The 27,933-nt window shown below is 41.4% G+C and overlaps 2 protein-coding genes across 2 annotated transcripts in view; both read right to left on the bottom strand.

The window, feature by feature from the left end:
* The window catches only part of ror1 (receptor tyrosine kinase-like orphan receptor 1), a gene marked incomplete at both ends in the record, with an annotated part of 106,385 nt that extends 94,685 nt beyond the window's left edge, over positions 1–11,700 (bottom strand). The window contains one exon of the mRNA XM_079221279.1: positions 11,595–11,700. Within this exon, the coding sequence (XP_079077405.1) occupies positions 11,595–11,700 (106 nt within the window). The remainder of the gene's footprint in view (positions 1–11,594) is intronic.
* Positions 11,701–18,942: 7,242 nt separating this feature from the next.
* Positions 18,943–26,721, bottom strand: pgm1 (phosphoglucomutase 1). The gene is made up of 11 exons (XM_079220584.1): positions 26,458–26,721; positions 24,521–24,683; positions 24,177–24,320; positions 23,754–23,879; positions 23,325–23,515; positions 22,521–22,675; positions 22,275–22,390; positions 22,031–22,166; positions 21,346–21,529; positions 21,002–21,136; positions 18,943–19,643 (listed from the first exon to the last, which is right to left on the bottom strand). Exons 1-11 carry the CDS (start codon positions 26,701–26,703, stop codon positions 19,554–19,556), a joined length of 1,686 nt encoding a protein of 561 aa, XP_079076710.1. The 5' UTR covers positions 26,704–26,721; the 3' UTR covers positions 18,943–19,553.
* Between the last annotated feature and the right edge of the window lie 1,212 nt (positions 26,722–27,933).

Genomic DNA, 27,933 nt, shown 5'->3' with positions numbered 1-27,933 from the left:
AAATTAGAACTAAATTATCTTAAAATAAGAAACATGTACAACCTCTCCAATGTTTGAAATCATGACAAATTGCCCAAAGAAGTGCCATGGTCACACTGCGTACCTTTGGCTCACCGCTGACCTACATTCCCTTTTGTTATTACACACATATCGGCACTGCGTAAAACCGCTGGCTGCTAATTGCTTTCACATTACAGAGCTGCCGGGTGATCTTGGTGGCTTTCCAAGACCACCAACACTGGGACATGGGGTGTGCACTTTTGCAAATGCATACCACCAATCACTGACTGCATGACTGTGGAAGCAAAAACAATAGGGCCAAACATGAAGGCTGCTATCTGCTACGTAACCATTTGAACTACTGTTTTTATGTTTTAATTTTTATGATCGTCGAGTCACAGGGATGTGATAAAAAAAATGCATGGTTTTCACAATAAAAGTAAAGAGGCTTCACTACACCTTGTGTAAACCACTGAGTGATGTAACTCAGTCAGCAAGCAGCAGAGTGCTTGTGTGACTTCCGAAACACATTTAACAAGCATGCAGTATACTCATTAGCAACGGGTTATTTGTGCCAATTATACTCGCACAGGTCATCTACAGCTAACATGGAGGCAGTTTCTAAAAATAGGACAATGGTAGCATAGCATTTTTCTCCCATTCTGCATTTAAGGGCACAAAAAACTGTTCTGAACAACTGCCACACAAAAAAAGAAACCAAAGCCTTTAAAAAAGGGAATTTATAGAACTGGTTTTGTGTTCCAAACAGGATGTATACATTTAATTTTTTTTACAGAATGAGCTTTATTTCCCGCAGTGCTGAATCAAACAGTATGAACCACAAAATCTAACCAATATAAATTAAACATGGTATAAATCAGTTTTAAATTAAAGAGTAAATGGACTAACCACAGCCTGGGTTACAAAGCGAGGGCAGCGGGGGACAATGGGTCACTGCTATCTGGTCGTGGACACACAGACAATTTAAGAAGTAACAATAACAGAGAGCCAGAACAGAACATGCTCCAGGATACAACTAGAATAAGTGGAATACAAAGCCTTTTCATAAAAATCCCACTTCTTTGGACAAAGTTTCCGAGGATGAGAAGACAGAGGAGGAGCCAGTAAATAAAGACAGTGAGGTCCAAAATGCAGCGTTAAAGAAGGAAAGCTCAGTCAAACCCTCACCCTGAAAAACTCTACCGCAAGTCCCTTATGCGAGCTGACAGGAGTCCAAACTGTTGAACAGGACCAGCAGGGGAAACTTCGGACCGACTCCACTATTGTTTGAACTCCCACTCAAACAGTCATGAATCACGGCGATCTGTCTCGCTCCGAATTATCAGCACCGGCCTATTTAAAATCAGCGCTTCAACAGAGCATGTCAAGAATAATAAGCCACAATGCCCAGAGCGGGGAGTTTTTTTTTCTTCTTCCTTCAATTTCACTGCAGCGGGGCCTTTACATCTACAGGGACGGGCCCCAGCCTTGTTGCAAAACATCATTGCACGATGCATGCAACAGTATAAACAGTTGTTCATCTCAATGAAAAGCTCAATAAATATTATATTTAAGTGCAGCGGATCTGTGGCTACACGTGGAAAGATGCTGAAGCTGTGCCATCTCCCCTTTACTCCAATCATGGCTGTAATGACATGACAGGTTTTATGTTCCATGAAAGATTACTGTGGGACAGTGAAATGCTGATGTTACAAAATAACATACCCTGCGAGCATTGCTCCACATTTCCAAATATAATGATACATGTGTTGCTATTTGGTGTTGACATGATATAACATAACGTGTAATGTAAAGTAGGGCTATTTTAGTATGAAGGGTTTAACAATGTACATAATCAGGGTTTATTAAACCCATGTTCCAGTTGCTACAACGGCAACAAATAGTGAGAGAGACAGAGAGGTACTGAGCTCTTGTGGGCAAAGCTTAGCATGGCGGAGGCAGCCACGCAGAGGTTAAGCAAACAGGCAGCGGGATCACGCGGGCCTAAGCCTCTTATACAGGCCCCTCTGAGGAGAAGATCATTGACTTCTGATAGGGGGATGAAGGTCAGGAGTTACCAAAGAGAGAGAGGGATCGCAACTCCTCAACAAGTGAGAGAGCTTCCTTTCTTCTTCGTCTCTCGGTGGCTGTTTATTTCTGTCAAGTTTTCATAAAATGTTTCATCTTTTTGATTGATACGAGTTGCTGAGAGTTCATTTAAGCCTGCTGTCAGTCAAACACCTCTATGAAAATATTTTCTCGTCTCAATATCGCTCATGGCCCTCTCAGCTTTCTCTCAGCTGAGCCGGGCCCATCCCAGTCCTCACTCACATCCTCACACCGTCAATCTTCTCGTCCCTTTCTATAAAAAACAGTATTGGACTTCTTTTCACTTGATGAACCTCTTCCTCTGTCCCTGCCCTGGTCCCGCTCTCCTGCTGGGAGTCGCGGTGCAATGCTGTTTCATTTCCTGGCCTGCTGAAATCAATGCTTTCTGAGAGAAGGAGGGGAGCAGGGCGAAGACAGATATGTAGAGAGACAGGGAAACAAGAGTGAAGTGTGAGAGGACTGTTGGCATGCAGGACACAACCACACTAGTAAGTCAACTTAAACTTGACTTGCTCCCAAGTCTGTGTCAGCTTTGATAAACACCCATCGGGAAATTAAATAACTGTTTAAAGTGGAAATATGAAAAACAGGGGAGCTGCTTTAACGGGGAAATTCAATTTTCCCCTAAACACTCATGATCATTTTTTTAAATTCTTATTCTGCGGAGGGCAGGAGTGGCATTCTGCATCCCACAGGATAAATGTATGAATTCCTGGACGGGAGCGTCCCAGTTGACAAGATTCCTTTCTGCCTGCCCCGGGTTAAATAAAGAGTTCCCCTACATGAGCTAAAGTCTCTGAGTGAACAAGAGGCTGATGAAGAAGATACAGTCACTCAAAGACAGATTCCTGCCCTATAACTATCCCATTTTATTACCATTCCTGCCCATTTCACCACAGAAACCAGCAGTCGCTCCGACATCAAACACAGGAGTCCCTGAGTGATTCTACGACCTTCTGGGTAACGCATCTGACAGTCAGTAGTGCAAAACGTAGGACTGCTTTCTTCCTTCCTGCTGTTCTTTTCACTCACTTATTTCCTTTTAAAACAGACCCACAATCTGGAGAGCTAAACTGTACAGAAGTCAATAACTTTGCCTCTTAAAGAAGCTGCCGTATGGTGAGGCCATCAGGCCAAAATGAATTTAAGAGGCTAGCAGTGACTGTGTGGGTAGAGTCACGGATGTTCCCCAAGACTGTGAAGAAAGCTTTGGGAGAAACGCGGGGAGTCAAGACTCTTATATCAGTGTTAGCTATCAAACAAAAAACACAATTATTTTTAAAATACATCTTAAACTAGAATTTTGAGAAATGCAAATTGCGTTAGTACCAACTTTCACCAAGAGACTGACCTCATCATTGAAACTTTTTCCTATCACAGAGGCTGATTAAAGACACACTCTGCGACCACGTCTAATGCGACTCAGGGACATTGATTTCCCAGTTGGTGCTGCATTAGGCAGATCTTTAGCCAGCAGTGGTTTGCTAGTGGGGCATTGAACTCACGGTACTTCAGAATTACAGCCAGTGAGACCTCTAACTCCAGATTCCTTGGTTACTGTGGTCACCAGGATTAGAATGGATAGAAAAGGGAATTTCCATTTAAGTCAAATTTCTCATGGTCTTCTGTGCCTTTTCTATTTGTGCTAAGTCACTATTGTATTTATGGTTGCTGGTTCCTGTCAAAGTTGTTCTACCTGAACATTATAGTCACAATTTACAACCATGCTGGACGTTCAAATAGACATTGTTTTCAACGGGCAGCCTGGCAAATTACAGCAGAGTTGCTTCTACGCTGACTAGTTCTGTCAAAAGGATTAAAGGCAGTACTTATCTGCCTTGTGTGAAAGTGGGAGAGCCCCTGGACAACAGGACGGAGCCACCAGTCCACGGCCGACCCTCGTAAGTCTTTTGTGTGTGAATGAAGTGGCCGGGTAAAGACGAGCTGCTGGTTAATAGGGAGCTTGCTTAGAGAACAATGCGACAAATCCTTTGGTTAAACAAACACGCTAAGGCAATGTCCCCACTCATGCAGATGCATTTCAAGACACTGTTTGAGACCATGTCAACGCTAAACCAACTTAATCCCAAAATGCATTGTGTTCCTTCCATTTTTGGCCTTTTGTCTACACAGGTTTTTCACATACACATTTTTTCCCGCTTTTGTTTTCTTTAAATTCCTGTATACCCTTATAGTTGTTTTTGTTCATGTTGTAACCACCTAGTCAGCTTTACAAGCATAATGTAGTGAAACAAATTGTAAATTAAATCATACCCTTATTTAAAAAAAATTATGGTTATTATGGAGTACCACTTAACGCAAGAATAACAAGCAAAACTTTGGGGTTTTCTTGCTTTGAGGATATTGTAAATAAATATATGGAGAAATTAAATGGGAAGAAAAATGTAAACTTACACAGATAGATTGACTGAGTGTTAAAGACAGATATCCCTCAGCTGGATCACTGAAGTATCAAACAGCATCATCATCTACATACAGTACATTAGAACACATATTTGGATCTCATCAAATAAGATCAAATCAAATGATAGGTCAGTGTGGAGGTTCAAAAAGTGCTCATGAAGCATCTCAACATTGAATCTTTCACTAAAAAAAGATGAAGGGGAAAAAGGCCCTTGTTGTTATTACTTCAGAAGATCCCCAAATACATTTGGTGGCCAAAGTAAACTTGTTAAACTGGCAGCTTTGAACTAAAACATGAATTAATCTTCAAAAGACAGAATTCCTCAATGTCAGGCTACAACTGGATTATAGTTTCTATTGCTACCAATTGTAATTCCAAAGCAATAAAAGACCAAAAACGGCCAAACACACTTCTCTCTGTATGTTCCACAAATATAAAAACTTCCGAATGACTAAATGAGAGGGTGAACCACAAATCCATCCTGAGTCTTGAAAAGCAAATCCAACACTATATAAACACACACACACACACACACACACACACACACACACACACACACACACCAGGGCTCAGTTCATTCAAACTGAACACAAATCATTAGATGCCCCGTAAAATTCAATTTCCTGCAGTCCAAACATCTCTGGTTTAATAATTCCACAAGCAGACTGAAGTTTGTATTCAAAGTATTTTCCACGTTACACAGCACTACAAGAGAAATGTGCTATTTTCATTATTTCTGTGTGTACGTTAGAGGCATGAAAAAACAAAGAAAGACAGAAAAAACAAAGAAAAGAAGGATTTGAATGATAGAGCTCCAAAGAATCATGTTGGAAGCACACAGCTGTGAAAGAAATGCATGTGATGATGTTGGATTAATAACTGCAGAGTGATAAGTTTATACAAATGTCCCAGTGGAGGTGATGGTCCAATGGTTTCGCAGCGTAACCACAGTACCACATGGACAAAAGAGTCGACGTGGAGCCATAACGACACATCAAGACTGATAGTGAGGAAGCCAAGTTATGACTAAACATCCGTCTCATAATCAGCACATAACTGAATGAACTTAAGTGTTTCTGCACCAGCCGACATCACAAAAGAAGTCTTTTGCTTAAATCGAAGATGCAAACTGCTTACCAAAGGTCTGTGTGAGTCGTTAGGCTGGTGTGGAGCCACCCCGCTCCCAGTTATTGTTGAGTAAACACACACAGTGGAGCCAAGAGCAGCATGTCAGTCAGCCAGGCAAGAAGGGCCAAGTGGAGGAGCCACACGACGGCCAGAATGAACTGTACAGACAGAGCGGGAAGGGGACAAAGTGTGTGTGTCTGTGTGTGTGTGTGTGTGTGTGTGTGTGTGTGTGTGTAAGGCAGAATACCAAGGCCAAGCCAAGACAGTTAGAAAGAGAGTGAGCGAGGAGAGAAAGCCAACATTTGTCTCATGGCAGTTAGATAAGAGGAGTGCCAAGGAGTTTTGAAGTCATGCTGATGGTGGTGGGGTGACGGAGGGGTTGACTATTCTCTCATCCTCTTGCAGGGAGACAGAAGGTCTGTGTACTGAAAACGTGCTTTACGGAAGGATTTTAGAAACAACTTTTCTAAAGAACCACGATTATCTGAATCTACGAACGGCGCATACTTGATTAGTGTTTCTGACCTTTAATTGACGTTAAAGTTATTTATAAAGTGTACAGGAGAATAGGTGCAGGCAACAGTTAATGTCTTTGTTCTTACTTTGGAGATGTTGTGTAAAAAATGACCATCCAGTAAAAAGCTGACTTCCTTAGAAATGTGACAACAACACACAGTTTGGGGATAAAGCTGATAAAGTTAAATATTATCCATTGGAAAGCTACTTTTTGGGGAGGAAAATTAGTTATAATATCTTTGGCGCAGAGGCCGAGAAAGTTTTTTGATTCAATACCTTGGAAGGAGCATGGTGTTGTACAAAGACCTAATTGTGGCTGGACGGAGATCTGCCCGTCTGCTTGCAGTGGGGGTTTCTGAAGTCCTTAATGCAATGCAAACAAGGTTTAAAAAGATTTACTCTGACACATATAGGGGAGTTTAAAAAGCCATGTTTCATCCTACCCCCTATTAAATTAAATGCAGCATGATCTCCACATATTAATCCCAGACTAAGCTCACTCGGAGGACGCTAGCGCAGTAGTAATTTGATAAAACTGCAATGAAGAGTGGTCTCAATGAAATTTAGAGCTCTTTAAGCCAGGGCAATTCCCCACAGTCCTCAACATTAAACCTTGCAGAGTCCATATGGGAAATTGATATGCAGTATGTGTGGCTTATTCCATTAGACTCATTAAAGTGTCACTTTGTCATCAGCACACTCTCGCACTTACAGCTTGCCTTACAAGTGCAGTAAAGGACTCATTGTATTGCGTGTGCAAAGTACAGCAGAGGACATATTTTTACGTGGCGGGTGTAATTTGTCTTCCAGACAGCAGTCGATAGACATCAACATAAAAAAGTATTGAATAGAAGCTATAGAAAGCTATATAATGTGTAGTCTGACATACAGAAAAGGGGCAAATATATATTTTAGTCTATTAATGTACTTTTGACAACCCTTAATGCTACCTTTCTGCAGCGTATTCCCTAACTCCACCTCTGTTAAAATCATTGAGGTGCCACACTGTCCTCGACACACTAGCTTCTCCACTGCAGCGCTAAAACCCGTTCCAATGTTTTCTGTTCCTTTTGTTAATACGGCGCTGCATTTCCTTGAACCCTGCAGAGGTTTTTTCTCTCTCCGACACACTGACCTCCTGTGCAGACAGTAAATTGCAGGAAAAAGGGTTTCACGCTTGGCTACAGGTTGTAGTGGCAGAAACTTTATCAAACGCCTCCAAAGAAGATCTAAGTGAACTGTGTTTAGCCTTTGATTGAATCCTGCCTCTCAGAGGGACTCTTACCACAAAAAAACAAGCACGCTCCACAGAGTACGAGTTGTGGAAATAAGAACTTTTTTCTGCCAAAGTTACTCAAATGCGGGACATTTACAATTCTTATCATTCACAGAAAGGATTTTGCTGGCTTTGCAGAGAGCAGACAGAGACAAAAATGGAAAACCTAAATCAGGCTCCTTCCAAAATTCCTCTGTCAACCAAGTCTTGACGTCATGTTATCAGGACATTCCAACCGGCCGCTCAATGGGAAAAAACTGTACCAGTCACTGGCATCACACATCATATGGAAACTTCATATCTTGTAAAACTAATCAATGAGGTAGTCCTGCTTAGGAAACAACAACCACAATGAGACAGTGATGAGAAAATCTACACACAAAAAAAGCACTGAACAAGTAATTTGATATCCTGATGCTTTTTATATCACTTAAAGCAAATCACCCGCTGGCTGTACGTCAGTTAAACAATTAGCGCACAATATTCTCCACACAGTTTGCCCTATGGCAACACTGAGGCACACGGAGCCTTGGCAAACACATGTGCTTAATAACGAGTGGGAAGGAGGTAATTGCCAGTGCACGACTCAGTTTACACACCAATGTTTTAAATCAGTGACATAAAACAGAGTCCGAGCGCATGATTTATGGCTATGTCCTGATTAAGTTAATGTCCACGACTTCGCCCATTTCACACGCTCAAAATGGAGTTGAACTGGCCAAAAAAAGACCATACATCTGTTTCACACATAGAGTTCCTGCCACATTCTTCTGTGTCTGCCAAAAGCTTTTAGGGATGCGCACCACTTGATGCCTGAGTTAATGTAGTGTGCACTGTGCAGAGTGGGAGTTGAGTTTTAGACAGAATAATCATCTATCTGAAAGAGACGTACCACTCAGACCACGATGGGGCCCAGCATGTCCCAGAGCATCTGGATAAAGTATTGATAAACTCAACATTTATAAGAGAAATTACAGCAATATTGCAATGATGAAAAGCACTGTGCAGACTATAAATCACGACAGGGAGTGGCTGATTTACATTCATTTTACAAGGATGCTTGTAAACTGTAAAACCATAAATATGAGTCGAGGAAAATACCAGAAGAAATATGACAGTACAGATAGACACCCCAGTAGCAGGAGTAGGACAAGCTCCTATACACTCAGTCTGCAGGACCAAGGATGTTTTTTCCAGGGGTGAAGTGCCTTTAGTGTCAACAGTGTGTCCCGTTGAAAACGGCACTGAGGCAGTTCCAGCCAACATGATTTATGGCCTCCCTGAGTGTTATTAAAAGGCTAAATGCAACTGTAAACAGATTTCACATAGCCGCTGCCCTGCACAGGACCTTTTATGTTTAGAGGTGAATGTCCCATGTTCAGAAACATATACACAGTTTATATAGTAGTAAAACATTGCCGTCAATTTATTTTTATGAACATGGCACAGATTATTACTTTGGAGCTAAAGGGTCAGGGGCGGTCAGATATAATGATAGTGAGTATTTTGAAAAAAAATGCTGCACCTATTTTATGTTTAAACAAAAGGTGCTTTTACTTGTACTGCGGTAATCCGATTGTCCCCGGCTTTCGGAAGAAATCTGATTTCCATGCCGCAAAGCCTGGGTTCAATTTCAGATTATATGATTAAGAATAAATCCAGTTGGCACGAATAGATTCATGCTGGAAATTTAAAAAAATATCAACATTCATGTGGGTTTTTAAGTTTTTCCTATTGTGCGCAAATGCATGGGAAAGATTTTCAGAGGAGGACGGGTGTGATTTGCAAGTGAAGCAGTATGAATGAACAAGAATGAAATCTCCTGATCTGTTCTACGTTCTGCGTTGTTTAGAACAACGCCTACAGGGTTGATAGTGATGCTTAAGCTGTTTCTGGTCAGGCCAGGGAAGAATCTGAGGGCCGGTTAAAGTTCACATAAACTCACATTGTCCGGCCTCGACATGATCACTGACATTAAATCAGAATAAAAATGTAAATGTAGAAAGAGTGTTGCACTTTTCGAAGATAATGAATGGCAGTGCATGGATGTGATTTGGATTACATTTTGTGAGCCAGTTGATGTAAGTTTCAGGTATGTCAAGCAGCTGAGAGTACATATGGTTTCTCAAAAACTATAACATGAATATATTGTTGGTTTATACATCCTTTGTCAAGTCATGTCAACAAATTCCATGTCAACAAATTCCCTTCCTGTGACCAGGGGAAGTCTCAATTGTTCCTGGAAATGCTGACATTTGAACCACAGAGACAGACCAGTGACCTCTGACCTCTGACTGGAAGCTGGTAGACTGACCAGTATAACAGACAGCAGCAAATAAAGACAGACAGCCAACCCTTCTGTTTCCTCCTTGTAATGTTTGCTAAGTTGCTTCTACAATACAGACTTTTTGTATACGCACTGATCACATGGCACTGCACCCTTCTCTTCACAAAAAGTCCAGTGGAACCAAACTGTTGCTTTGCTCCTTTCCGACCAATACCATTACAGCATGCCCAGGGAGAGACAAGTCTCCCAGTGTTATCATGTACTAACATATCCTGGAGCCTTTTCCTTGGCGGTAAATAGAAAGTCACGTTTGTGGATGCAATGGAAGAACAAAGCAGTCAATGGTCATTGTTTTCTTGTCCACACCCATTAAGGCTACAACATGTGTGGAGCTACAATTATTTAGATGTACAGAAAAAGTCAGTATCATAATCATTGCCCAGTGCAGCTGTAGATGACCTTGGAGAGACAGCGGTTGAAGCTTTTCACTAGTTTTCTGGTTTCAAGCAGTGGGAGGGAGAGCAAAAGTGAATCAGTTTTGCTTCATGAAAAACAGTATTAGCATATGAAATGTAATTTTCAGAGTAGATTTTGAGTCATTTTCACATATAAAGTAGGGGCCACCATTCGATCGTGAAACTGCATTGGAGGAGGTTATCGCTAACTCATCCAGTTAAGTAATGTGGATTAACATTCCTTACTGCCTCAGAGCAAGAAAGAGAGGAAAAAAGATATAGAGAGGAAAGGATGGCAAGAGAAGGGCCATAGCAGAAAGCTTTACTCCCAAAGTAGCATATTATATATACCTCCATTGTAAATAAAAGCCAAAGGCATTTAAGGAGGACAGAGATAATCCAAACAACCCCCCCAAAAAACCATCCGGAGATAATTCATCACTCCCCATCAGGGAGGGGAGGATTGTTTTATACTCGCAATACACTCGAAAGCCAGAGAACAGAAAATATTAAAGTGCTTCCCACAATCGGCTTCATAAACAATTAGAACAGAATTCAATCATACTTAAATTAGTCAACCAAAAGCCAGTTACATATACCATCAGGCCATCATCCTGTCTCTAAGATGTAAATACCACTCACAGTAAAAGGCAGTGGAGACATTATTATTATTTAACTATTTGCTTTCAATCCCATGGGACAGACACATACAATTATGTATTTTAGTGTTTTCAAAGACACATTGAAGTACAGTTGCCTATGTTTCGAAACACTGCCCATGCACCCTAATGCCTGAAACAGCAGTCAATCAAACCTAAATGCTTAATAATTGTTTTCCCTTAACACGTTATGCATCTCTTATCCTTAAATCGACCTAAAGCACTGACGGGGTGGATTGTGGCACAATAGCTCTCCAGCTGACTAGTTAAGACCCCCTATTGTCTGACAATAGAGAGGAGTCTTTCCCCGTGCAGACCCTTCTCAATGACAATAGGACGATAATCTAAAAACCAACGATCATTTACATGAGAGGGGCGGCTGAATGATGGCAAACAGCTCTGCTATATAAAACAGTTTGAGGACATGTATGAGATTATTTCAGCAGCGAAAGACAAATAGAGTTCCCTTAAAATATACGACCCGACGTGAACACAATGACGGATGACTTAAACTGCGTTTAAAGTGCGATAAAGTCAATATAATGCACACACAAAAAACAGGCACATGCAAAACAGTCGCCACTAAAAGTTTGGCACGGTTGATATATTGCATCGTTGAATTCACGCGTGCTTGTGATGAACCGCAGATTAAGTGAGGCCAGCAGGGAAGCAGAGGGAAAGACGGGAATGATTACCGAGCGAAGGAGGAGAAAGAAAAAAAAAGTGTGTTGAGACTCACCAGACGCGCTCAGGTCCAGGACACTGAGGAGCAGCAGGGCGATCCACAGCGCGCAGGCTGGACATCTCCAGAGACGCTGGCTCGACGCTGCCCGGGTTGCATACATTCCTCCGGCTCTGTGTTAAAACCTTCGTCCGCTGTTCACTCAAGACTTAATTTCCCCCAAAAAATAATGCACGACTCAAAAAGTGCCTTGATAAATTGTGCTCTTGTTTTCAGCCCGCTTATTCAAAGCGCACTAAACCCCTGTAAAAAAAATGTGAGTCTGGATGAAAAGTTGTCTCCGTCTCCCCTGGTTTCTGTCTCTGTCCTCCTCGCTGGAGCCCAGCACACTTTCCCCTCCTCTGCCTCTCACTTCAACTGAGCGCAATCCTTCCTGCAAACTTCACTGGAATGACTTCCAGTGCCCACAGGAGCCACATGGCTCTGGTTAGCCACGTGTCGCCCCCCTGTGTTCACAGCAGGAACTGTTGCAGCGGCAGGCAAGAGACGTGACATGGAAGTGCTCAGGACCTCAAGAGCCTTTTGGGGCCACAAGAAAGATTATTTTTTTCCCAAAGCTGCAGAACAGATACTAATCGGGTGACTTTGTCAAGTACTGTCCTGTTTCCAAAGTCAAGAAGGAACTTTCAATCTTGACTTCAGAGCCAAGATGGAGGAAAAGTCCTGGGAAAAAATGGAAATATGGAAATCTACAATTCCAACTGGGAAAACTCCATTTGCAGAGAATGTCTTGTGATACAGTTAAAAGCTTCAGAACAGCAACTGAATTAATGTTATTGTGAGATTTTTTTGTCAACTACTGTGTCTCAGGTCAATAATTCATTTGTAATCACTTTCTTTCTGGTTAAATGTAAAAGTAAATGTAGCATCTGCAACTATTCATATTAATGATTAACTAAAGATTAAGACAACTAAATGACTCAAAGAAAAAAAGGAATACAACCCGATAAAGTGACTGCAAAAGGCATGATACATATGTACAATAAAGTGTGAAAAATATTTGTTTAACTTTAGTATAAGATGGATTTGAGGATATGCTACTGACACTATAACAAAATATGAGAATGTATCTTTAAATGCCTGAAATGAATGAAGTAACTGAGTGAAAGCTTCTCAGTCTGCTGCTGGCTGAGTGGCACTGAGCAGCCACTTTGTTTGGGCCGCCTCTGGAACACATGATTTACGAGGTCCAGTATTTACAAGGACGAAAATATTCTCCAATAAAAAAAATCTGGGAACATGAATAGTGAATTCAGCATGGCCTTATACATGAACTTTATTACGCCCATGATATTTCCAAGACTATTCCTTTCCAGGCTCAGCTTCTGCAATAATTGTAAAGCATCTACTTCATCATTTACAGTCATAAAACTACACGTTTTTGAATGTACTGTCAATAAAGGATCATTGTACATTTTGCCACCTCGTATCTAGTTTGTTGAATAATATTGAAACAGTGCCGCGTCATTGGGTTGTACTACTGTTCTGTTACCTGTGACCCAAGGATATAAACATAGGCCTGTCTTCAACGACACACATTCTCATTTGACTCAAACACAGACCAAAGTTATGGGAATTAAATGGAGATGAATTTATGGCCCTAGATTATCTGAAAATGATTCATTTGGACCGTATCAGATGATCACAAGTAGGCCAACTGTTTTATAATAACTAGACGAAACACCCGCCATATTAAAACCATATCCAAATGTTTAACTCAGCGAACTTCATTTAATTTCCATCCAAGCATCACATGTACGACGAGACAGATCAATGAAGGAAAAGAAAGAGGGAATGTAAAGAAAGGAGAATAAGGTTTCTTTGTTGTGAACAATAGTGTCTGCAGACAAACTACACATACACACACACACACACACACACACACACACACACAAACACACACACAAACACACACACACACACACACACACACACACCTTTATACAATTATTAATTCCAGAGCCTTACAGTATTATTAACCCAACTCACCTTCTCCTCTATAACTACACACCTTGTTTCATTTTACTCCACTCACTTCTGGATTTTGACACATACTTTGTCTCTGCATGTGTGTCTGCACACACAGAGCACTTTGACAGACTAATACCGGCACAGGAAAAGAATGGTTGCAATTTAGCATCTCCGGTTCTCCCATATTGTGACCTACCCCCCTGCTCATTAGAGGGAACTATCATCTTCTCTGGAGTATGTTTTGATTTAACTGTTACAGAGAACAGAGATAGCATGAATGAATAATGCCTTAGACTGGATTATTTTTCAAATAAAGATCTGAGGGAGGGAGTAGCGGGCTGCTCACAGGTTTCAGGGCTTCACCTCTGTTATCCCTGCTCCTTGTCAGGCCCAGGGGTCCCGGACATGGTCTATGCCCGCTACTGAGGACTCCTAATCAAAACCTTCCTTCCCCTCCTCTCCCTGCATACTCAGTCATCCCTGGAGAGATGCCGCTAACCGGAGTTTAGAGATAACACTGAACAAGGTTCCTGCAAACCATTAGATAGGATACGGGTGTGTCCTCGTGTGTGTTGGGTGTGGGGGATTAAAACCTTAAACTTCCTGCTAAATAAATGTCAGCAGGCTTCTGTGTTGGTCCAAGAATTACTGTTTTCCTCTATAATTTACGTGAACACATATTTGCAGTGTCCCTGGCCCACTGTTACTTGAGTGGTTGAGGAAATTTAAGAAAATGGCGATTATAAGAGTTGAGGGATGCAAAGCAGCAGTTCGATAGCTGCCAAAGGTCTGATCAAAACCAGGGCTGCGGTCAATTCAAGCATATTCAACATGTAAATAGAGACTGCAGTTCATTTGCTAATAATGATTGAGGTTTCAGTCTCACTTAAAGGGTTGGACATAACAATTCCTTCATGCCGGAGGTTGTGATTTTGAAAAAACGTTTTGAAGAATACATTTCTTCTTAATTTAATTTAATTGTGAGTAAAATGGCCCTAACACTGTGCACTCTTAAGTAACGACTGAAGACTGCGGTGTAGAACTTCAAAGACATTTAGCGGTTTGAGTGCTTATTGCTCGGGTATCTGAGCTTCTTTTGGACCACAGCAAGAAAGAGTCACACCAAAAATGTGTGAGATTGCATGCGCAGATGTGGTATGTATACGACTGCACATAACATTTCAATCAACACAACAAAGGGCTTTTGTGGTCTAGTGATATCATGTGGAGAGCAAATTCTAAATAAACTCTAAATAACTGTTAAATCATATGAAATTGGGCATGACTGATTGCAGTTTGGAGAAACGTGTGAGGTGATTGTACATCACATGTCAGCTGTGTTTTTTTACTACGGCGCCCTTTACATTTCCTGTTTAAGCAGCCAAATTAATTTAAACAAAGCTGTGTTTGGTGGTTTTCTTTGTAATAAACACCATCAGAGAAGTGCAAGGGGTGTTGGAGGGGGAAGATCTCACCACTGGGCTGATCAAGTAGCGAGATTATTTCTGACATTGGCCTATTTTTCCTCCTTGATGTCTATCAACTTCATTTTGCCTAAAGTAGGATATGATTATTAAAATTGCAACCATGAATGGTGAAAGTCATTTAACTTTCATGGTGGAGTGGATTAGGGTTCTGAAGGCCTCTTTGAAGAGCCGATCCCTGAGGCTTTCTCCAGCGGCCACAGCACATGGACAGGGAGGCCCTTTGTTTCAAAGTTGGCAAAAATGTCTGAGTCAATAAAAGAGAATGAAAGGATGAGGGTGATGATGGCCTTTCTGCCACATTTACTCAGTATTCTTTTTTTGTATGTTTCTCCAAAACTTTCCCTTTGTCTCATAAACATCCTCAGATGACTTTCATAATTTGGGTTTCAATCAGATTTTCCTTGCCATCGTCCGAAAATGTGCAAGCATTTTGCGCATTCTTCAATCAGCAGATAACTGAAGACATTTTACGTCCCAGTTAAGACATCATTAAATGGCTGACAGATAACATTGGCCTCACTGCATCCTTTGCATCCGCCTGTCCAACCACCATCTCCGTCAAAATCAGAGTTTAAGTCTGTGCCACATATTGCATCTATACAGGCTTACCTTTCAAATGCCTGTTGTACTCTATTCCCACAGGATGTCTCTTTGAGCATACTGCCCCAGTGCTAATATACAACAAATGCAGGATAAGGGGAACTGTTCCAGGTCAATAGTCTCGTCTCCATGCATTAAAACAATGGGAAATTGTGTAGGCAACATGTTACTGATACGTTTTTACAGAACAAACATGGAACACTGCAAAAGCATCCAATTTCCTAAGATTTATTTCAAAACCTTTCAGAAACCTTTTCAAGAAAATAGGTTTGGACATTTGGAAGCTAAGGCAACTTTATATTCTCCCATTCTTCTCTACAGGGGCCTCAACATATGTGAAGTTTCAGGCAGCAGAATAATAATGGCTTGCAAGGAACACATGCAATACACAATTCACTGGTTTGATTGTGCGCTACATCTCCCTCTTTTATTTGTATGTGTAGTGCAGCACATAAGGAATATTTAGACAGGGCGGTAAAAGAGAAAATTGACATTAAAGAGTACTTGCTAATTCAAGTGCAGTAATTTGTGTTAACTTTACATGACAGTTACTAATAGCCTCCTATAGTGAAGTGCTGAGTGGTTAGCTTGTTTGTGTTCTTAATTTGAGTTGGCTGTTCATTCAGAGGACAAACTGGTCCAGAATGTGTTGGCTGGTGGTGGTGAAGGGGAAATCCGAGGTGGTCGGCAACCACAAAAGAGTAGGAATATGCCTTCCAGTAAACCTAAAGTTGTCGTATTTCGCCACATGTCTTCTTAGTTGGTTAACGTGACCTTAGCCACCAGTACATCCAGGAATGTTTTTATAGAGTTGAGCGCGCTAGTGGCAGGCAGAGCAACGTCGGATTGCAATTAGGTTTGTTGTTAGAGGAACGAGTTGGGCTAGTTAAACTAACTAACTACTCCCACTGTTGATTAAAAAGTATGGTGAACTTATCAATGATTAATAAAGAAAACATAGGTGTATAACTCCGCAGGATAACAACATGGGACACATTTGATCAAAGTAGAGTAGGTTAATTGCTCAGAGTGGTTGTCCTCCGGCTGTCTGATTGATTCAAAGTAATTTGATAATTTGTAACTTTGTTTAGTAATATACTAAAGCACAATATTAACATAATCTGTGTGAAACAATAGTTTTAGCTTCAGGATTTTATGAAATAAAATGCACCTATTAAATGCCCTTAGCCTACAATATTGATGGATAACAGATTAATCAGTAGAGGGTGCAGTACCAGATGTAAAGTCATTGAAACAACTGTTCTCTCTTCAGTTCACTCTTATGCCTACTATAAAGTATAATGGATTATTTAAAGGTACACAAATAAACAATTATATTGCTTGTAATGTTAGCTTTAAGGGCTATAATGACAAATCTCCTTCTGCTCAATTGTGTAAATTTCTGTTGTCACTTTAGAGATGTTGAGGCACCGTGTTGGTGGGAGAAATCATCTTTTTGTAAGAATATACGAGAGACCTGTGAATCTTCTAGGGATCAATTGCAATCGGTTTAAAGATAATTGTATTGTTCATTTACAACACCGTTGTTACACACTTTTGTGATCTGGCGACTAGATGAGTGCTGTGTGTGGCGTTCTCGACCAATTATGCGATACTCATCGGCCTCCTCCTGATGGCCATTTAAGTTCTCCAGCAATGACATTAAATGGGAATTGAGTTTGGAAGAAGCATACTTAATTTAGACAGAAGCTTCTCTTTTCCAATCTCTAAAACCGTTTCAGACTTTCAGAAAGAACCACAAGAAGCATAGCCACGGCCTTTTCCTGAGTCCTTATTTGACTACTCTAAGAATGATGTCTTTGTCCACCGCGTTGCCGTCTTGCAGGAGAGCAACGAACACACCGTTCTAAAAACACAAGGCTCCGTGCCAGCTCCAGAGAAAGCCATTTGGACATCTAATAGCTGTGGACCAGGCCAGCTTAATGTAAGCCTTATTGTGAATACCAGATGTAATGACAGCCAATCCAAATACAGCCTGTAAGCCATTACGGGACGAACAAGAGGAACACATTATGTATTGCACTATGTCAGCCTGACAGCGTCTGAACAATGCAGCATGAAAAAGTTTCCACCCTGTTAATGTGACTCCGGAGGGACTAGAGAGGAACTGTGGGGCAGTTATACATCCCAAATGCCACAGATTGTGCCTTTGAAGGCCGGCAACAGGCCTTAAAAGCCTTATCCTCAATCTTAATGTAAACACAGATAAAAGATTGGAAACATTTATTCGGATTTAGCTCTTCATGGTCGACAATGCTGTTGAATGCGTCTGAAAGCTTGTGTCAAAAATTACGAGAAAAGTTAAATAGCAGTAATGTAACTTTGTCATACATCAAACCTTTCAAATATCTGTGAAAAAATACAACTTGAATGGTCAATTAGTTCCAGCTCAGAAACTTTACTAGGTACCATGTGTTTTGGGGTGGGGAGTGCAAACAGGTAGAGCTGATTGTGTTGGTCAGTATGAATGACAGACACGCATGACAGAAATTGGCGGAAAATGTGCGATCTATGATTGAGGCCAATTTCGCCTTTCGTGTTCAGAGAGAAACACCAAGTGTGCATGGACACCAGCCTCACTATTAACTAAATTGTAGCCATATTCTGTCCAGATATGAGCGTTATGTGAGGAAAAAGTTAACACCAATCAAGTACCTCAATACAAGTCCCAAACATTATTCTCTTATTTCATGTGAAAAACATACATTCCAAAGCATTTCAAAAGAAGTCAAAATATATTTCATCTCTTGAATGTTTGTCTTTAGATATAGCCTGTGAGATCCCCCAACCTCCTGACACTTTATAACTCTAATCGTTAATCAGGATTACAGTGACTATCTCATTACACAAGAAGACTGGTGAGGGAGGGAGAGAATTCATCACTTGATGCTTCTCTGCTCGCCTCAGGAATGTCTTTGGAGAGGCATTGACTTTTTCAAAGCCCTGTATTCTCCTGGAGGCTTGACCTACAACTTGGCTCACAGGACAGGATCTTTGCGTTTATCTAAAATAATTTCACGTACAAAAAAAAAGTATCATTAATACCACCCCACACACTCTTGTTTCAGTCCCTCTTGTGAATGCTCACATTTCTAAGCCCAGGTCTGCTTAGGCCATTACAGCTGGCCCGGACACTTTGTCAAGCACCAGCTGGTTTCTTGAAGGAAAGATTCAGGATCTATAAATACTTTTGAGCACCTATGACAGACATTCACATATGAATTAAATACATTAAAATAGGGCAACTAGAAAAAAAAGAAAAGATTTCAAACACACAGCACAGTACTTCTTTTATGTGAGGTTATTTTATTCATGGTGGATGTGTTAGTTTTCAAGGCTTCAGCTATGGATCATGATTCAGGTTGAGAAGCGGTTTTGGAGAACAGGGGGAGGGGAAGGCACCCGGTCGGTCAGGGAGATGTGGGGTGAGGTTGCCCCAAATTGATGATTTATGGTCAGTTTCTCCATTTAATGATATGGTTCAGGAACAGATCTGGACAATTACATGGTTGCAGAAATTACATGAGGCACACTTTGAATCTTAAAATTTTGATTTTTTAAAATCACATTATTACAATGCCTCACTGCCTTGCAGATACATTACCTGACGTCTCAGGCCAATGTTTTACTTTATTTTAAGTTAACTGCATATTAACACAGATTCTAGTCCAACATTAGATGGCAGTGGAAGATAAATCAAGAGCTCCTCAGGTATTTTCATGTGTTCAACCTGCATGTCGTGTTTCACTTTTTCGTCCAGCTCTGTTTCTAAGAGGACCAGGAACTGAAGCTAAGACAGCATTCAGGGGCAGCTTCACCACGAGAGAGCGGAGGTATCCTGTTTCTGAGGGCGAGTGGAGGCAGTGTGGCAGAGGAATCATGTGATCACAGTGGGAGCAGTGCGTCCAGTCTTCTCTTGGAGCTGAGAGACCTTGAGGGCGATGTCTACCAGGGGAGCCAGCATCACCTGCACAAAGAGACAAGAAAACCACACAGAACATACAATTAGCATTAAAAAGTCCACTCAATGTGCTGCTTTTTGTCACACAGACATTTATGCGCTTAATGAAATATATATATAAAAATTAACACAACGACTAGATAACGGCAGAAATCACTATTTAAACTCTGTCAAACACAACCAACAACACATCTAAACTCACTGATTAACACATACATATTTATTCCCATCTAATAAACAATTTCTTGACCAGACACATTTACAGTAGAAACTGCAAAGTAACTGCACTTGGCCAAGAAATAACAAATTTAAGAAGATTTACGCTTACATCTACGGACAATTTAGGGTCATCAATTAACCTAAGCTGCATTTCTTTAGACTGTGGGAGGGACCTGGAGAACCCGGAGAGAACCCACGCTGCCACTGGGAGAACATGCAAACCCCACACAGAAGGGATTTGCAGCCTGGGATTCAAACCCAGGTCCCGTTGCGAGGCGACAGTGCTAGCAACCACACTCTCATGCAGCCCTGACTTAAACCTTATGACGTTACACACTATAATGACCATATTTCACACACCAAACCAAGAGAGTGAAATATTCTGGATTCACAAAACAACTGCTGTTGGAAGAAATGTGAAATGCTGTGAAGTGCTTCCTCTTTCCTTCAAAACCTGCTCATATCTTAAGTGAACGCTGTTGGTTTGTAAATCACACCTACCCAAAGTCAGCCAACTGAACCACGAACCCACTGGCCATGTATCTGTCAAGCTAAGATTCTGAGGCAGTATGTTTCTGCTTATCTGTTCGTTCATGGTGAGTGAGCACCGAAGAGGATAAAGGGCTCGCGTCAAACTTTCACTCACTTGTTTTTGGGTTGGTCTTGCTTTCTTGTTCTACATCACGTCCCTGTCCTCACTAGTCAAAACGACTTCAATGAGGTGTCTCGTTGGAACTCAGTTTATTTTTCCCTTGAGGACTGGTCCTGATAAGGTGCCATAACTCAAGACTTGGCCAAACACCTCCATCATCATGCTGAATACACGCTCTGGAACTTGTTTTTGGTGAGCTCCACCCAAAGCAAGCTGGCTGTCCAGCAGTTTACAGATCATTTTGGCCCGTCTGAAGGGTTCTGGGGCCAATGTGAGTTAACCTATGACCGCCATAGCTGAGGTGTCAAACTATATTAATATCCTCATTGCCTCTTTTCGTTTTCTGTGAATTCTCTGATACAAAATTACTCAAGAGAAAAAAAAAAAACTTATGCTGTTTCCATGAATGTTTATTTTCCGATCTGATGACTTCATTGTCTAGTCTCTCTCTCACTGGATCTAGCTGGCTGGGATTATTCCTTATTGTCCTGACCTGTGGATCTTGGTAAATCTTCAGGGGGTCCTTCTCATAGCTGTCTATGTAGAGCCTGATGGTTGCTCCAGCGCTGCCCGTACCGCTGAGACGGAAAATGATCCTAGAACCATCAGAGAAGATAATCCTGAGACCCTGAGAGAGAAACGGAGAAAGACAGGGGAGAGATTGTGATTAATGAACATGCACAGCAACTGGAAAAACATATGTAGGTAGAATTATGGGGTGCAATAACAGTGCTCCATACTGCTTACGGACTTCCATTGATGTAGTGGACTACATCTGCAGATTGATGGAAAACTGTCCGAACACAGAATAAAATGTTATTGCGCTCTGTCTCTCACCTGGTTTTTGGACACACTTCCGTCCACAGGGTCTGTGTAGGCAAAGTTGTCAGAGAGAGCCACCTCATAAGTCTTATCTCCCGATGAGAACTTCTTTCCTACAAAGGATGGGTCGAACATTGCCGTCTCCAGATCCTTAATCATCTTGTTGGCAGCGTCTGAGTCCACCTCCTCATAGTCGTACCTGGATGTGAAGTTGGACAATGTTGATATATATAAAATATAATCTTGGGTCTAACTGGCATCAGACAATTGGTGATTTTAAGTGAAACAATAATCACTTTGACTTTTTTTTTTTTGAAGGGGTAGGAGTGAGGGTCCCTGCAAGTTTTTATTTTTTTAAGATTATCCTTAATTGTAAAATTTAGGTGGGGGAATATAATTTGGTGACAATAATCACAGAAATACATGAAACAAACAGTGTCTTAAAATACTTCTATAAATTGACCGTCTCTGGTCTTTTGTATGCTGCCGTTCTCATATTCACCACAAGAGAGTGCCAGACTATCATTTGAGCAACCAATATCTCTGCATCCTCCCAGTATGTTATTATAACCCTTTCAACCAAACAAAGTCCCGGAACCAACAATGATTGATTAATTTTTTTTTAATTAAAACGTGAAATATTCCTATTTGGGACTGAAGCTCACATTTCCTAAACCACTCTCCAGGGATCATTTCTGACCTGGTGAAGAAGTTCCTGCCAAACTTCTGCCAGTGGTCCTTCATGATCTCTTCCACACTCTGTTTCCTGGCAGCTAAAATTGACAACCATGCAAGCACTGCCCACAAGCCATCTTTCTCACGGATATGATCTGAGCCTGGTGGGTTAGCAGAGGGAGAAAAGAGAGGATGAGAGATTGAGTGAGTAAGAGGGTGCTGCTTTCATTTACTGGAGTTCTGGCCCCATAAATATGACATTCAATCACCTGTGCCGAAGCTCTCCTCCCCACACAATGAAAGTTTTCCAGCATCCATCAGATTACCAAAGAATTTCCAGCCAGTTGGAGTCTCGTACAGAGGCATCTTCAGAGCTTTAGCCACACTGGAACAGATTAGCACACACAATAAAACACATAATACAAAGTTGTCTGTAACTGATGTGAGTTCTGCACTTTTTCAGTTGATCAAATAAAGAAAACTTTAGATTAGCTGTTATGTCGTGGGGTTATTACTTGTCCAAGGCTCCACTGGTGGGCATGCTGCGGGCCAGTCCTTTGACACCAGTCTTCTGGAAGTATGGGATGGTGGTAATGTTGGCAGCAATGACAGCCACAGAGTCCGAGGGGTTCACGAAAAAGCCGTGTTTACCCAGCACCATGTTACGGTCCTGAAAGAGGGACACAAACAGGGGTCAATAGAAACAAACAGCAGACAACATTTGTGACATTTATGAAGTAGTTTCTTCCTGAGCTGAAGTACATAGTTGTTAATTAGCAAAAGGAAAGTTGAGTGAAGAGCCTTCTGAGGTTTCCCTATGGATGGTGTTTTACACCAGACTACACAGTGTGAAACTTTCCTCAAAACAGTATGAAGTAAATTTATTTTCAACAAATATTTATTGCGTCTTTATGATTTCTGAAGATAGTTGAAGGATGACAAATTGACTACGTGGTATGGCTTCAGGATTCCTTCATTTTTTTCTTCTATTAGCAATCCTGTTATATATTAAAATGTAGTCTGTTCCTTTCATGAAACATGAGAAAAGTGCAAGTGGGGGAAGCTAGACATAAAAAAAACAGCTAAATAGAAACATTCACTGTTTTCATTAAGTTTATTTACCTCAGCCCATTAACTATGGTCTATTAAAAAGAAAAAAAATGTAATAAAAACTTAATAGATCAGAGTTTATTATATTAACTTTATGTGAGCTGACATCATAGATTTTAATCCAGTTCAACAATTTCCTAACTCTGCCGTCACCTCTCCCCAATATACTGTATGATTAAACTGCTGCAAAATAATCTTCCCTGACTTACACCATCACCATCAAAGGCCGCGCCAAAATCATATTCTCCTTCTTTCATGGTGTTGACTAGGTCGGCAGCGTAGGTCAAGTTGGGGTCAGGGTGGTGGCCCCCAAAGTCCTCCTGGGGAACACAGTTGACTGCTGAGTTGGCAGGAGAACCCAGCTCTTCACAGACTATCTTCTTCACATAAGGACCAACCACTGGAACAAGAGAGAGAATCTTTAAAAAGGGACTAATACACTGTGCTAAAAGTGTATATGGAGTACTAAAGAATAAATCACATAACTTACTATCTGTGATAAGCTGTTTATTGAGTTTTGCTATATGTAGAAAGGAACCCCTAAGTTACCCAGGTTCTGCAGTCAAATATTTAGGAGCAATACTTGCCTTTGCAATCTATTTTGTCTCACAAAAGTCTGAAGCTGTGCTGTTTCCTACCTCCGTGCATCGCATCCAGGCGGACGTTGATGTGATTGGCTCCGGAGAGAAGCTCCTTCAGTGCAGCAAAGTTAAAGATTTCCCTTAGCATCTCAGCATAAGCCTCCACAGAGTCCACAATCTCCACTGAGACAAACAAAGAGGAAACGGAGCACAATAAAATGTTAGCAGATGTAAAGATAAAGACGCTGGGCGGCTAATTTTCATCACAAACTGGTCAAACTAGTTTAATGGACTTTTGATGGATTTCACAAGTCACCAACTGCATTCATTCATTATTTCAGATGACAAGCTCATGTTTAACAGTGAAGAAGCGGTCTGTTAACAAGCCAAACCAACATTTCTCACAACATTGCAGGTCGCTGTTAATAAACCAATTATCTTTCAGGTGACCTCAGAACTTTGCTATCTATGCCACTACACCTGTGAAGGGCTTGAAAGTGTCCACTTCAAAGATCTGCTTTCCGATCTTGGAAAGATCTGCTTTCAGCTCTGGGCAGATCTGATACTCCTGCAGGGTTTTGCTGATCTCAAATATTTTGTTTGTGACGCCCTCTGGTGCAGGTCCTGGGGACAAAGTCAAAGGCTGTTAGATTATGAGCTGAAAGATATACTGTGGAAAATACAGATGATGCTGTGGCAAAAAAACACTACAAAATAACATGCTTATTTCTCCTCATTGATTGCAGTGCAACACATTATTGGGTCTGTAAACTCATGTGACAACTGAAGTTTACTAGAATGCACACAATGCAGTCTCCACTCACCTCCACTGGAGATGTTGTACTTAATGCCGAAGTCTCCATTGGGGCCTCCGGGGTTGTGGCTGGCTGTGAGGATAATGCCTCCCACTGCCTTTACCTTGCGGATCACACAGGAGACTGCTGGGGTAGACATGATGCCATTCTGACCGATCACCAGATGACCAATCTGCAGGAGGGAAAACAATGCACAGGGATGCATAAATAAATGCAAACATGTGCACAAAGGTAAGGAGAGAAGTGCAGGAAAATGCTGGCTAGATGCTAAAAGTATGAAATTACTTAGCGTCAGTGAGCTGATACTCTCTCGTTCCATTCTTTGATTTCAGCCACGTATACAAGGGTAAACAAAAGAACTAGTGTGCTCAACCCACATGTATTTAGAGTTTAATAGGTGCCAACCCAAAAATCACAAAGTAGAAAAGTATTTAAGTAATACTTGGCTCTGACTAAAGGATATGTATACAAGGCGCTGCAATAATAAGGCCAGGAGAATTATTAAAGATCAAAACCACCCGGCTAACAGGCTTTTCTCCCAGTTGAGGTTGAGAAGAAGGTACCGGATGCAGCAGGCCAGCACCCTCAGGCCACTATGATCCTAAATGGATCCTAAATGGGCCACTGCCTAATAACTACACATTTATTACTTTTCTATTTAAAACTCTTTTTAATACACAAAAGAAACTAGCAGGATTACATTTCACTGGTATTGTAGCATAAATAGCGAATACATGTGACAAATACAATTGATTGATTGGCCTATATTAGTTAGGTTAAAGTGCAAAACTACTAAAGGTTATGGCACAAATGTCAAGAGGTTACATAATAGAATATGTATATCTTGTAGATAACCATTTTTAAAATGGTGTCACCATCTCCTTCCAGGTCTTCCCTTTTAAAACATACAACGCTTTGCTTTGTGTCAACATATTAACACAAGTGCCCCTGTCTGTGCACCTTTGGCAATGCCCATTTCTCCACTGCTTCATTTCAACATCAACCACTTGTGGAGAAAAAAGGAAAAAGATCAAACTTTGTGCAACTTCAACTTGCTGGCATCACTGACAAACCCTGCATTTACTAATCCTTGCTCTGCAGTCTGCACTAGCTGCACAAGAGATCTCCTGAGAGAGAAGGTCACAGGTTCAGCCCAGATAGCAACCATAATGTCCTGTGCAAACATGGCAAGACTCCCTTATGCCTGCAGATATATGTACTATACTTGGGATACAGGCTTACAATGGTAAAATGCTTAACATATTAAATAAAAAGGCAATGTACTGTTTTCCCACGTATGCTCCAGACATTTGCAGGGCAACGTGACTGGCTGCACGTAGCATGCCACGCCCCCTCTTGGCACACAACGTTTCGGTGCCCTCAGTGGAGGCGGGCCGGCAGGCTCATCGCAGACAGTGGAGGGAAACTCAGATACCCGGATGTTAATGGCACCGTTTGACACAACGTGAATGGTCCACTGACTGAATGAGTAGTAGTTTAATGTCAAAGAATAGCAAGTGGCTGGCATTAGTGACAGGAATAGCAGCAGTGCTCCAGCAGTTGTCCTTGTCGTGCCAAATGAATTGAAGTGAAGCTTGAGAGTTGTCGCCTGTTAGTTAGCGTTAACTGAAGGCCAGCTTTTTATTCATTTTAACAGTGCACCCCTTCAAAGTTGGCTGAATACATTTTAACCCGGAGCAACACAAACAAATAATGTAATTTGTCTAACGTTAGCTATGTTAGCTATCAAACTATCGTAACCGTTAGTTTGGTAGCTCCAGAGTACAACAGTGTATCTAAGTAACGCTAAGTTACAGGAGGTCAACTAACGTCGTTGTAACCGTTGATTGCACACGTCACTGAGGACTACCGTGAACAGACCTGTCAGCTAGCTCGACGTTAACGTGGTGTTTTCTCAGCTAACGTAGCCAGCTAACGTAACTGACCCCGTTGGCGGCGGCGATCTGAACGATCAACTGAATGGCTTCTTTCATGAAGAACCGGCCATCTCCTCCCACCACCACGGTGGCAGCCTGGCGCTCCGCGGGCTCGATGACAGCGAGAGTGCTCTGGATGAAGTTCTCCGCATAGTGCTGGTTCTGTTGAAACACCGTCACCCTCTTCCTCAGGCCGCTCGTCCCCGGCTTCTGGTCCGTGTACGGCTTGGTCTTCACTGTCGTTACTTTCACCATGTTTGACCCCCACCAGTGATCCGCAATCTGGACCGGTGAAAATGGGACTGGGACTGCGGCGTAGCAGCCGCGCGTGCACGACTTCAAAGACCCGCCTCCTCGATTTAAAGGGCAAGTATAGAGGCTCTCTCAACTAACATGAATGTTTCACAGATAATTGTAGTTTGTGGTAGTTTTTTTAATAAATGTGTGGGTAGTGCATCACACATGCTTTATATGGATATATAACGTAAATAATAATTTTGCAGTGTGGTAACCTAATGGACTAATGGAGCTCAAGGCCGAAACCAGGTTTACTAAGGTCAAAAATGAATGACACCCTACCACCTTCAGATGTATTTTTTTCAACCATTTATTTGGTCTATAATTTATGAGAGACGGTAGAGAAGCCCTCTCATTCATTTGAATAAGGCCAGTCAGTCAACGTTGCAGGGGTGCCACTACATAGGCCTACTGCAAATATATATATATATATATATATATATATATGGCCAGTGTTAAGGCCAGTGTTTTACTCCATCCACAGAGACGTCCCCCTGGGCATATATATATATATATATATATATATATATATATAGAAAGAAAGTGAACGTTCACAATAGCTGCAAACACATACACACATGCATCTACACATTTATACATTCATGCACACACAACATCACAGACTCTTTTACATCCTCATAGATAGGCTAAAGTGTAGCGGCAAGGCAAACCATTTTTGCTGAACCTCGATAGAACTTCATCCCCGCAACACACTGCTATGGCCAATTGCATACATGTACGTTCTTGGTAAATACATTTGTAACATGCAACATCTATTTCTACCCTTCAGCTTGCAGTGGTCAAGCAGAAGATACAAATAATTGCCACAGTAATTTTCCACAGCTGTAAAATATTGTATCAGTGTTATAAACTGCTGTGTAGTGTGACTGATGTCCTCAAAATCACAAATGCATTACTCAAATTGTGGAAACATTTTCACAGCTTACTGAGCAACCTCCCATGCTACGTGACATTGTAGTCTTAATCTCCACATAGAAATGCAGATGAAAAAAAACAGCAGTTTCCTGGTTAAGGAGCTATGAAGCTTCACATTTATTCATGCTTGAGTGGGATTTTGCAACCTTAAGGTCAAGTCCCATGAACAGTAGGGGCAATGACTGCATGGCTTGTTGTCCAAAATGTGACACACGCTTGAACATCTGAATAGAAAGTAAATACATTATGAAT

The sequence above is a fragment of the Taurulus bubalis genome, assembly GCF_910589615.1.
Source record: "Taurulus bubalis genome assembly, chromosome: 7".
NCBI classification, from domain to species: domain Eukaryota; kingdom Metazoa; phylum Chordata; class Actinopteri; order Perciformes; family Cottidae; genus Taurulus; species Taurulus bubalis.
This window is presented reverse-complemented; position numbering and strand designations above follow the sequence as displayed.

Bases quoted from the DNA above. Each gene is read 5' to 3' on its own strand.
- pgm1 (XM_079220584.1), bottom strand. From the start codon at position 26,703: ATGGTGAAAGTAACGACAGTGAAGACCAAGCCGTACACGGACCAGAAG. The intron at 23,880-24,176 runs GTGTAGTGGCAT...TGTTTGTCTCAG, and splicing joins CACTTTCAAGCCCTTCACAG to TGGAGATTGTGGACTCTGTG. The intron at 21,530-22,030 runs GTCAGAAATGAT...CTTCACATCCAG, and splicing joins GGCAGGAACTTCTTCACCAG to GTACGACTATGAGGAGGTGG.